The sequence below is a fragment of the Oncorhynchus kisutch genome, unplaced genomic scaffold, assembly GCF_002021735.2.
Source record: "Oncorhynchus kisutch isolate 150728-3 unplaced genomic scaffold, Okis_V2 Okis07a-Okis12b_hom, whole genome shotgun sequence".
NCBI classification, from domain to species: Eukaryota; Metazoa; Chordata; class Actinopteri; order Salmoniformes; family Salmonidae; genus Oncorhynchus; species Oncorhynchus kisutch.
Window position 1 is genome coordinate 11,426,603 of NW_022261984.1, and position 11,200 is coordinate 11,437,802.

General features: G+C 41.2%; 1 protein-coding gene across 1 annotated transcript; it reads right to left on the reverse strand.

Moving 5' to 3' along the window:
* Positions 1-863: 863 nt before the first annotated feature.
* Positions 864-10,837, reverse strand: LOC109885850 (uncharacterized). The gene is made up of 6 exons (XM_031814796.1): positions 10,625-10,837; positions 7,357-7,794; positions 5,573-7,247; positions 4,807-5,091; positions 2,816-3,244; positions 864-2,073 (listed from the first exon to the last, which is right to left on the reverse strand). Exons 2-6 carry the CDS (start codon positions 7,724-7,726, stop codon positions 1,653-1,655), a joined length of 3,180 nt encoding a protein of 1,059 aa, XP_031670656.1. The 5' UTR covers positions 7,727-7,794; positions 10,625-10,837; the 3' UTR covers positions 864-1,652.
* Between the last annotated feature and the right edge of the window lie 363 nt (positions 10,838-11,200).

The window sequence follows — 11,200 nt, forward strand, 5'->3', positions numbered from 1 at the left end:
CTCTCTCTCTCTCTTCCCTCCCTCACTCTCTCTCTCTCTCCCTCCTCACTCTCTCTCTATCTCTCCCCCTCGCTCTCTCTCTCTTCCCTCTCACTCTCTTCTCTCTCTCTCTATCTACCCCTCTCACTCTCTCTCTCTATCTTCCTCTTACTCTCTCATCTCTTCCCTCTCACTCTCTCTCTCTCCCCTCTCGCTCTCTCTCTCTCTTCCCTCTCACTCTCTCTCTCTGTCTCTCTCTCTCTCTCCCTCTCGCTCTCTCTCTCTTTCCCTCTCACTCTCTCTCTCTTCCCTCTCACTCTCTCTCTCTTTCCCTCTCACTCTCTCTCTCTTCCCTCTCACTCTCTCTCTTCCCTCTCTCTCTCTCTCTTCCCCCTCGCTCTCTCCTCTCTCTTCCCTCTCACTCTCTTCTCTCTCTCTCTCTCTTCCCTCTCACTCTCTTCTCTCTCTCTCTATCTTCCCTCTCACTCTCTTCTCTCTCACTCTCTCTCTCTCTCTCTATCTTCCCTCTCACTCTCTCTCTCTTCCCTCTCACTCTCTCTCTCTTCCCTCTCATTCCCTCTCTCTCTCTTCCCTCTCACTCTCTCTCTCTGTCTCTCTCTCTCTCTCCCCTCTCGCTCTCTCTCTCTTCCCTCTCACTCTCTCTCTCTTCCCTCTCACTCTCTCTCTCTTCCCTCTCACTCTCTCTCTTCCCTCTCTCTCTCTCTCTCTCTCTCTTCCCTCTCACTCTCTTCTCTCTCTCTCTCTCTTCCCTCTCACTCTCTTCTCTCTCTCTCTCTATCTTCCCTCTCACTCTCTCTATCTTCCCTCTCACTCTCTCTCTCTTCCCTCTCACTCTCTCTCTCTTCCCTCTCATTCCCTCTCTCTCTCTTCCCTCTCACTCTCTCTCTGCCCTCTCCTCTCCTCTCCTCTCCTCTCCTCTCCTCTCTCTCCCCTCTCCTCTCCAGTGCTTTAAACAGCAGCAGACATTATTATAGTTTTCAATGGTCTTCCCTTTGAGGTTCAGAGTGGCTGGACTATCATTGCCCTGCCAGACGTATTTGGGTTGACATTTTAGTTAAAGGGAGGTTTCTTGCCAGTTTATTGTGTCTTGTTATTTGAACTGTATTGATGTGGTACTAATGACATGTGGCCCAGAAGATTGTGGACATTTTAAGGCCTTTGTTTGTCTATGACCCCCCACCATTCATACCCTCTGCACTCCTCCACGTTGAGGTAATACAGATTACTGCAAATCCTCTCATGTTGATGACTGGGTTCATTATTGTAAATTGTTTCTATGAAGTTGCCATTAATTTGCTCTGCCATCATTATTGTATGAGGTATTATTGGTGGGGTTCCCCCTGTGCTGTGATGGGTGTTTTATATGGTGAGTCTTATCTTTTCTCTCCACTGGCTATCTGGCTAACAGGCTACAGTCTAGACAGTCTCTTTTGCTGATGTGTGTGTGTCTGGTAGTGGGTCTCTCTCTATCCTACTCTTTTCCTTTCTGCAGGGTTAATACCTGCCTGGCATCCCAACAAATCTTTACCTTTACCCCTCTCTAACAATATGATACAATATTTACCAACACTTGAAGTTTAATATGTCAAATGTTTCTACAAGATAATAACCACTAGCAATCCATAATCACTAACCACTACACATGTTCAGACTCACCTCAGCTGTGAGATGTAGGGCAGACACTGAAGGAAACTCCTCACTTCACTCTCTTCATCTGACCAGCCCTTCAGCTCTACTGGTTTCTTCTCTGGTTGGAGTTTCAGCACTTCTAGGAGGAGGGAGGCCTTTCTCTCTGAGAGGTCTATGGACCAGACTGCAGGAGCTAACTGGTAAACTGTCTGTAATGCTGGAAGGACACTCCTGCCTGTTTGAGTCTCATAGTCCTTCACATGTGAGCACAGATCCAGCAGGAAATCACATTTCTGATTGTGATATACTTTAGACAGCAACAACACTTTCTCTACAGTTGTTTGTATGGTTCCTCTCTCATGGAGAGCTGCTTGAAGACACAGATTCAGTAGGAATGTCTTCTCTCTCTTTCTCCTCTTTGTGTTATCCTTCAGTGGAGAAAATCTGTTAAAAGATTTTATGAAGGTTAAAGATAAATGATTCAATCATTCTACCCTGAAACTTAACCATTAGGGATTAGATGTTGTGTGGACCTGGGAAGAGAGGAATGTATGCCTAACGAAAACAAAGAGTCTCATTAACTCATGTTTGAACCGACCCGACTGTAACTCTGGTGAGACATCTGGGGGAGATTGAAACTGTCAGCTACGTGGTAATAAACTGGTGGGACTTCAGGAGAAAAAGAGAGAATCCAAATGTTAGTGTGTATGTATGTGCGTAGGTTAAGAGAATATTATATAAGGAACGTCTTTGTATAGCAGAGCAGAGCTCTCGCTAATAAACTTGGATTTGATCAATTGTGAGCAGGGAATTCTGTCTGTTTAATTTAAGACCAGAACTTTACAACCTCTGGGTTGCAGACCGATTAACATAATTTACTTTTATGAACTTTGATTACAAAATCTGAACAAACAGTTTAAAACAGAGATGATAAACAGGTGAGTGGTGAGGACTGATATGAGTAACAGGGTTGGGGAACTGAAAACTAATAGCACCACATGACTCCATCTTTTAAAACAATACAACTATAAATTGGAAATTTGTTCAATTTAAATCCCTAGTGAATTAGAGTTTCTACAGCTTCTTCACATGTTAATGTATTAACAAGATAAAGACAGTGTAAAACATGAATACTATCTACACCAGGTCAGTGATATATGGACTCTTGTTGGATAAACTCACTCACCTCAGCTGTGAGATGTAGGACAGACACTGAAGGAAACTCCTCACTTCACTCTCTTCATCTGACCAGTCCTTCAGCTCTACTGGTTTCTTCTCTGGTTGGAGTTTCAGCACTTCTAGGAGGAGGGAGGCCTTTCTCTCAGAGAGGTCTATGGACCAGACTGCAGGAGCTGACTGGTAAAGTGGCTGCAATGATGGAAGGATACTCCTGGCTGTTTGATTCCTATTGTACTTCACATGAGAGTACAGATCCAGCAGGATGTCATATCTCTCAGTTTGATACACAGAGAACAGTGACAGCAGTGTGTTCACAGTTCTCTGGAATGTTTCTCTGTGATCTAGTGCTGCTTGTAGACACAAATCTAGTAGGACTGCTTTATCTTCTGTCTCCAGTCTTTCAGGGGATCTTCTCTGATGTTGTAGAGGGGTAAACCTGTGACCCATAAAACACAAGAATGTCTATGTTCAGAAGCAGGGAGAATGTGACTGCGGCCTCTTTTACAGACTGAATACTGTTGTCATGTGTGTCTCTTGTGTTGTTGTAATGTCTTCTTTAAAAAATACTACCACACTAGACTGCAGACTTTACTGTAGTGTTTTGGATACTTTCTTGTAGTATTCTATAGTAAAGTGAAAGTATTTGTTCATGTGGGCAGTGAAGTGTGTTCTCAATCAGGGACAGCTGTCTACCGTTGTCTCTGATTAGGAATCATACTTAGGCAGCATGTTTTCCCACCTTAGGTTGTGGGATGTTGTTTTTTGTTCTGTGACATTTTGTTTGTTGTTCTAGTGAGAAATAAAGATCATGAACACGCTGTGTTACGAAACAGCCCTATCTGGTACAACAAACACAGAGACAGAAACAATCACCCACAAAACCCAACACCAAACAGGCTACCTAAATATGGTTCCCAATCAGAGACAATGACTAACACCTGCCTCTGATTGAGAACCATATCAGGCCAAACACAGAAACAGACAAACTAGACACACAACATAGAATGCCCACTCAGATCCTGACCAACCAAAACATGGAACATACAAAGCAAACTATGGTCAGGGTGTGACACGCTGCACCTTGGTCCACTTCTTCCGACGAGCGATACAAGTCCAGACATTTATATATCTATTGTAGTCATACTTTAAAAGCCTTTTCAAAATCTACATACTGCACTACAACAACAGAAACAGACATACTGCACTACAACAACAGAAACAGACATACTGCACTACACTATAACAACAGAAACAGACATACTGCACTGCACTATAACAACAGAAACAGACATACTGCACTATAACAACAGAAACAGACATACTGCACTACAACAACAGAAACAGACATACTGCACTACAACAACAGAAACAGACATACTGCACTACAACAACAGAAACAGACATACTGCACTACAACAACAGAAACAGACATACTGCACTGCATTATAACAACAGAAACAGACACATGTTGCTGGATGATACTGATCGCTGACCGACATGTTGCTGGATGATACTGATCACTGACCGACATGTTGCAGGATGATACTGATCACTGACCGACATGTTGCAGGATGATACTGATGACTGACCGATATTGAGCTGGATGATACTGATCGCTGACCGACATGTTGCAGGATGATACTGATCACTGACCGATATTGAGCTGGATGATACTGATCACTGACCGACATGTTGCAGGATGATACTGATCACTGACCGATATGGTGCTGGATGATACTGATCGCTGACCGATATGTTGCTTGATGATACTGATCACTGACCGACATGTTGCAGGATGATACTGATCACTGACCGACATGTTGCAGGATGATACTGATGACTGACCGATATTGAGCTGGATGATACTGATCGCTGACCGACATGTTGCAGGATGATACTGATCACTGACCGATATTGAGCTGGATGATACTGATCACTGACCGACATGTTGCAGGATGATACTGATCACTGACCGATATGGTGCTGGATGATACTCACCTGAGTTTGTTGATATTTGGTAGACACTTTAAGATGGTTTTGCTGAGAGCTTTACTGAGAACAGTTCTCTGATCCCAGTGTAGACAGAGATGAACCCTCTCTAGACTCTGTGTCATCACTTCTTCTGCTCTCTCAAACACTCGTCCTTCACCCTGGACTGGAAGGTGCAACTCATTTCCACAGATACCAAGTAAGCTGGTGAAGTCCATCTCTGCCTCACTGCTCAGCAAAGTTGTCCAGAGTTGACACAACATTGAGGGGTCAGATGAATCATCAGAGGATGGTCTTTAAAAGAGAATAGATTATAAATTAGATTATTCAGATTATTTCAAAGTAGCATGACAAAGAAGTGTTTATAACTCAGTATCAGAAGGGAAGAGAATATAAGATATATTTTTTTAAAGATGGGTTGCTTAGAATTAGACAAAACAAATATTACCCAAGATGTCTGACATGCATTAAAGGGTCAGATATATCATCAGAAAACAGATTAGATTTTTAATTTAAATCTTACATTTTTTGAAGTAGCCAAAGGTTTTGTCATCTTAATAACTAACTCAGTAAATTACTGATAGTGTGTGTTGCATTCGGGGGTGATTTAATCAGTAGGGAAAAGTCTTGAGACAGTTTTTCAATTTACAGAGAGATGTATCCTGACCTCAAATGGTATCAGATGTGACAAACAAGGAAGTAAAGTAGTTGTATGGTTTGGTGATTACCAATCTTTATTTGACTAGGTTAGTTTGTACACAGATAACAACCTTACCCAAGATGTCTGACATTCTTCAGAGAGCCCAGTATCAGCCTTACTCCTTGGTCTGACACAGTGCAGCCGTTCAGGTCCAATCCAACCTTTCTCTCTGCAGACTGACTTGTCACATAAGAGACTGCACAGCACTGGTGAGGATCAAGATGTTCTCCACTCAGGTCTAGATGATAGTCCAGTTTGTCCAGGAGAAGCTGACAGGCCTCAGTAGACTGATATTCATACAAGCACTGACACAAAAACAGAAGATCTATCTCAAACTCAGGATCACCACCTTCTACATGATCTTGGTTTGCTTGAGATGGAAGAAATGTGTTCACCACTTCCTTGAAGAACCAATCTGACATCTTCTTGATCTGTTCAGCTGGAACTAGACTGTTTACCAATCTAATATTCTTGTCATTCAGAAGCCCAAACAGGAAAGGAATCAAGTGTTTTGTGTGTTTCCACTGTTCAGTCTGGCACTTCTCGAGAACCTCTCTGATTTTGTCTGGATTCTGTAAGAGCCAAAGGGCACCAAAGAACTCCTGCATTGTGTAATGGAGAAATGCAGCGCAAGTGTCTGATGCTGTGGGTGAAATGTTAACCATAAATGCCCCCAAGAACGCAAAATGGACACTGCTTTCTTCACAACTCAGTGTTGTCAAGTTCATGTTTTTCTCATTTGTTGCATCAAAAGCAATTTCTGCCAAAGACAATATTTTCTCTCTGTTTTCTTTGAGATAAATGTCGATATCCTTACGTCGTCTGCCACTGTGTTTTTGGATGCAGTGACGGAGGATGTTGCTGTACATTTCAGTTATAGTGCATGTCTGTTCAGAAGCCTCTGATGTAGGGAAATAAATGCAGGCAACCACAATCAGTGCGTACATTGGGACATGGCACAGACTGAACAACTCTAGGTTGTTTAACACACTGCTCAAGGAGTCAGGCTCAGCACTCAGCATCTGTGTTAAATAAGCCCTGATGGATTCATCACTGAACCCTTTCACCTCCACTCTGAACCAGTCTGTGGGCCAGTCTGTCAGGAAGTCTTCAGATCTATCTGGTCTGCATGTGGTCACAACCTTTGCATCCGGGAGGAGGTTCTCCACAAGGTCCTTTACTACCGACAGAGAGGAGAGGTCTGTGATTCCATCAAATATGATGACAACGTTTTCAGAGTTCTTCTTAATATCCTGTAACACTTCTTCTTTACTGTCTTTTGGCTCACTGTACATGTTAAAGAGAAGGTCCTCCAGGCTCATGGGTTTTCTGTGTGAAATGTTTCTCACCTCAAAATAAAACATGTAATCTAGTTCTCTGTGATCTTTCTCTGCCCAGAGGTTCAACATTTGATGGGCGACTGTTGTTTTTCCAATTCCAGGTTTTCCAACCAGGAGGATTTTTTTCTCATGTGTTTTAAGCAGCTCAGCAGGGGATGTTTCCTGTTTGGCCAAGGGGATGAAGCTCTTTAGTTTTTTAGGCCGAGCTTTCTTGCATCTTTTGCTCTTCACTTTAATTTTAGAGAGAGATGAATGCACGTCTGTATCTAACACAACAGGGGTATAAGAGAAAGTCCCCTCAGTTCTACATCTCTCTGGTAGGAGACTACAGCTTTGTTTCCATGCACCCTCTGTGATCTTCCGTGCTTTACATTTCAGCTGTGTCTGATATCTGTGACAGTTTATTGAGCCTAAGAAAGGGGTCAATAAAATCGAGTTAATGGTGAAATAATAGAACATGTAAATGGATGTAAGTTCTTCTTCTACACAAGTCTATTTTCTGCCGTACTTCTGCACTACCTTCAAGGATGCCAGTGTCCACCTCTTGGTCTTCCTTGAATGGGAAGCAGCTGATCCAGTGGTACAGGTCATGCTGCCGTCTGTCCTTTGAATCAGAGGAAGGCTCCAGTAATGTCCTCTGTCTCGTAATGTACAGAATCTCCAGTAACTTGTAACATGCAGCTTCTCCCTTTTTAACGACTCTGTCCAGTATTTCTCTGGCTTTGTCACTTCTTGTCTCCTTACTATTAATAACTTCCACTTCCTCATTAAGGAAAACTCTCTGCTGCTGAAGGTTGTCAACAATAAGTGTCAGATCCTTGAGCAATCTGATAAGGTCCAGTCTGCGATCTGTGACATAGTTCACAGCAGTCTGTTTAGTGGTTGCCATTGTGCCTTTGGTTATTCTTCTGAACGTTCATTTGACATGGTTTTCCTACATTACCAAAAATGCAGGATCTACAGAATGAATGAGAATAAAGACATTAAAAGATTACATATGATAACTATTCATAGTTTAATAAATGAAAATCACCTTTAAGTAACATCAAACCAAATAATTGAGTTGATTTACAGTTGATTTGACATTTTAACATTCTTATTGCTAATGATGACGTTGTTGAACAAGGCAGTTTATCCACTGTTAACCTACCCCGGTAGGCCGTCTTTGAAAATAAGAATTTGTTCTTAACTGACTTCCTTAATTTTAGTTGAAAAAATTAAATATTGTCTGAATGCTAATTTCGCCAATGACTGACAAGGAACAAGGAACGAACCCCAACAAATGGCAGGATGATATTTATGAATAATTGAAAAATAAACTTCCTTAATTTTGATAATAAGCAGGTATGTGTGTGGAAACATCCAAACTTTTTCCCAACAGATATTATCAATAAAACCATTCCAATTGGGCATGATGTAAGGAATAGATACAACATCCTGTTGAAACAAGGTTCCTATTGTCCTATTGTTGTTGAATGGACCAACATGACATAAGGAATAGATACAACATCCTGTTGAAACAAGGCTCCTATTGTCCTATTGTTGTTGAATGGACCAACATGACATAAGGAATAGATACAACATCCTGTTGAAACAAGGTTCCTATTGTTGTTGAATGGACCAACATGACATAAGGAATAGATACAACATCCTGTTGAAACAAGGTTCCTATAGTTCTATTGTTGTTGAATGGACCAACATGACATAAGGAATAGATACAACATCCTGTTGAAACAAGGTTCCTATTGTTGTTGAATGGACCAACATGACATAAGGAATAGATACAACATCCTGTTGAAACAAGGTTCCTATTGTTGTTGAATGGACCAACATGACATAAGGAATAGATACAACATCCTGTTGAAACAAGGTTCCTATTGTCCTATTGTTGTTGAATGGACCAACATGACATAAGGAATAGATACAACATCCTGTTGAAACAAGGTTCCTATAGTTCTATTGTTGTTGAATGGACCAACATGACATAAGGAATAGATACAACATCCTGTTGAAACAAGGTTCCTATTGTCCTATTGTTGTTGAATGGACCAACATGACATAAGGAATAGATACAACATCCTGTTGAAACAAGGTTCCTATAGTTCTATTGTTGTTGAATGGACCAACATGACATAAGGAATAGACACAACATCCTGTTGAAACAAGGCTCCTATTGTTGTTGAATGGACCAACATGACATAAGGAATAGATACAACATCCTGTTGAAACAAGGTTCCTATAGTTCTATTGTTGTTGAATGGACCAACATGACATAAGGAATAGATACAACATCCTGTTGAAACAAGGTTCCTATTGTTGTTGAATGGACCAACATGACATAAGGAATAGATACAACATCCTGTTGAAACAAGGTTCCTATTGTTGTTGAATGGACCAACATGACATAAGGAATAGATACAACATCCTGTTGAAACAAGGTTCCTATTGTTGTTGAATGGACCAACATGACATAAGGAATAGATACAACATCCTGTTGAAACAAGGTTCCTATTGTCCTATTGTTGTTGAATGGACCAACATGACATAAGGAATAGATACAACATCCTGTTGAAACAAGGTTCCTATAGTTCTATTGTTGTTGAATGGACCAACATGACATAAGGAATAGATACAACATCCTGTTGAAACAAGGTTCCTATTGTCCTATTGTTGTTGAATGGACCAACATGACATAAGGAATAGATACAACATCCTGTTGAAACAAGGCTCCTATAGCTCTATTGATGTTGAATGGACCAACATGACATAAGGAATAGATACAACATCCTGTTGAAACAAGGCTCCTATTGTTGTTGAATGGACCAACATGACATAAGGAATAGATACAACATCCTGTTGAAACAAGGCTCCTATTGTTGTTGAATGGACCAACATGACATAAGGAATAGATACAACATCCTGTTGAAACAAGTCTCCTATAGCTCTATTGTTGTTGAATGGACTAAAGGAAAAACGAATATTTCCTACTGATGAGTCAACAGGGTTAATTGTAGGTATGTTCTGAGGATCAGGTCTTGACATGTTCCTGGATTATAAAACAACTCCTCTGAGGGAATGGCATCTCAAACTATTACACAATCGTTACGTGTTACAGGGATCTTGTAACGTGATAAGAAGTCCTTATAATGGAGTGAAAGAACCTTCTATTCATTCTTATTTCTATGTTTACCACTATAATGGAACGTTTCGCATGCGCACATTGGCGTCCTTGGTGGCTACAATGTGAAGCCTGGAACATAACTGGCAGAATTGTGTAGGCGGGTAGGCTACTTGTTTCCTTAAATCCTGTTACTGAATATCGATAATCCATAACTCCTTGTCCGTTGGTCCGGATTCTATCATGTGTGGTTATCTGTAGACCTATAGAAACCGTCTGAACCGAACTTTTCTCCGGCACCTTGGCTGTGGTAGACAGACAGCGCTCAAGACTCAAGACGCGCTTTCTCGTAGCCTAATATAGGAGTTGGTTTGGAGAAAAGTTCGGTTCAGACGGGTTCTATAAAGATATCCACACACAATCCGATCGGAAGGACAACGGATTATAGACATATATGCCTTCAGTAACAGGGTTTCCGGAAACAAGTAGGCTACCCCCCTTAAAGAATTCACCTGTTCTTTTCCGGGCTCCGCATTGTAGCCACCTACTGTAGGACGTAAACTCGCTGCATCCTATATAGGGCTATACTGGGCACTGATGAGGTATTTATAAGTTATATTCTTCAAGAATCGTAGCCATTGAACAGTTATATTGCAGATTGTTGCCTACCTTATCGTTTACTCGTCTTTCTCTCTCCGCCTGAGTGGAGAATAGCAGGGTTCATCCTCATGTTATGTGGATCACTGGATGATAGTAATACAACCTGGAAGGATATTAGGAAACACATCAAACTAGACTGTAAATGTGTTGGCATTTCCTATAGACAATTACATCTACTAGTTGTCTGCTGCTACAGTGACCGTGTGTATCCCTATACCTATTTTACTTTCACTTATACTTCCGTGTATAAAAACTTAATTGGGGGCGGTTCAGCAAGACGCAACGTTTTCGAACAGATGTAGGACAAACATGCCTCTGACATTTAGAATAAGGAATCACATCTATTCATGACATTTCTTATCAGCAACATTCGACAGCGTTTGGCTCCTGAAAATAGTGTTTTTGTAGTTGTCACCAGCAGGAACACCGTTTCATACCTTCTTAGTGTGTATTCAATAGTGCAAAATGTTTTGCAACTAGAATAAGCGTTTCTCACTTGACAAGTTCAGGTTAGTCCCTCCCTGTTTCTGATGGTTTAGTCAACATTAGAGAACATGCCCCAGTTAGTTTAGTCCAGGGCAATGA

What these genes read in the sequence shown, in the direction of transcription:
- LOC109885850 (XM_031814796.1), bottom strand. Translation starts at nt 7,726, where the DNA reads ATGGCAACCACTAAACAGACTGCTGTGAACTATGTCACAGATCGCAGA. An exon ending in GGACACTGGCATCCTTGAAG is followed by an intron (nt 7,248 to 7,356) that starts GTAGTGCAGAAG and finishes CCCCTTTCTTAG; the next exon opens with GCTCAATAAACTGTCACAGA. An exon ending in AAGAATGTCAGACATCTTGG is followed by an intron (nt 5,092 to 5,572) that starts GTAAGGTTGTTA and finishes TCTCTTTTAAAG; the next exon opens with ACCATCCTCTGATGATTCAT.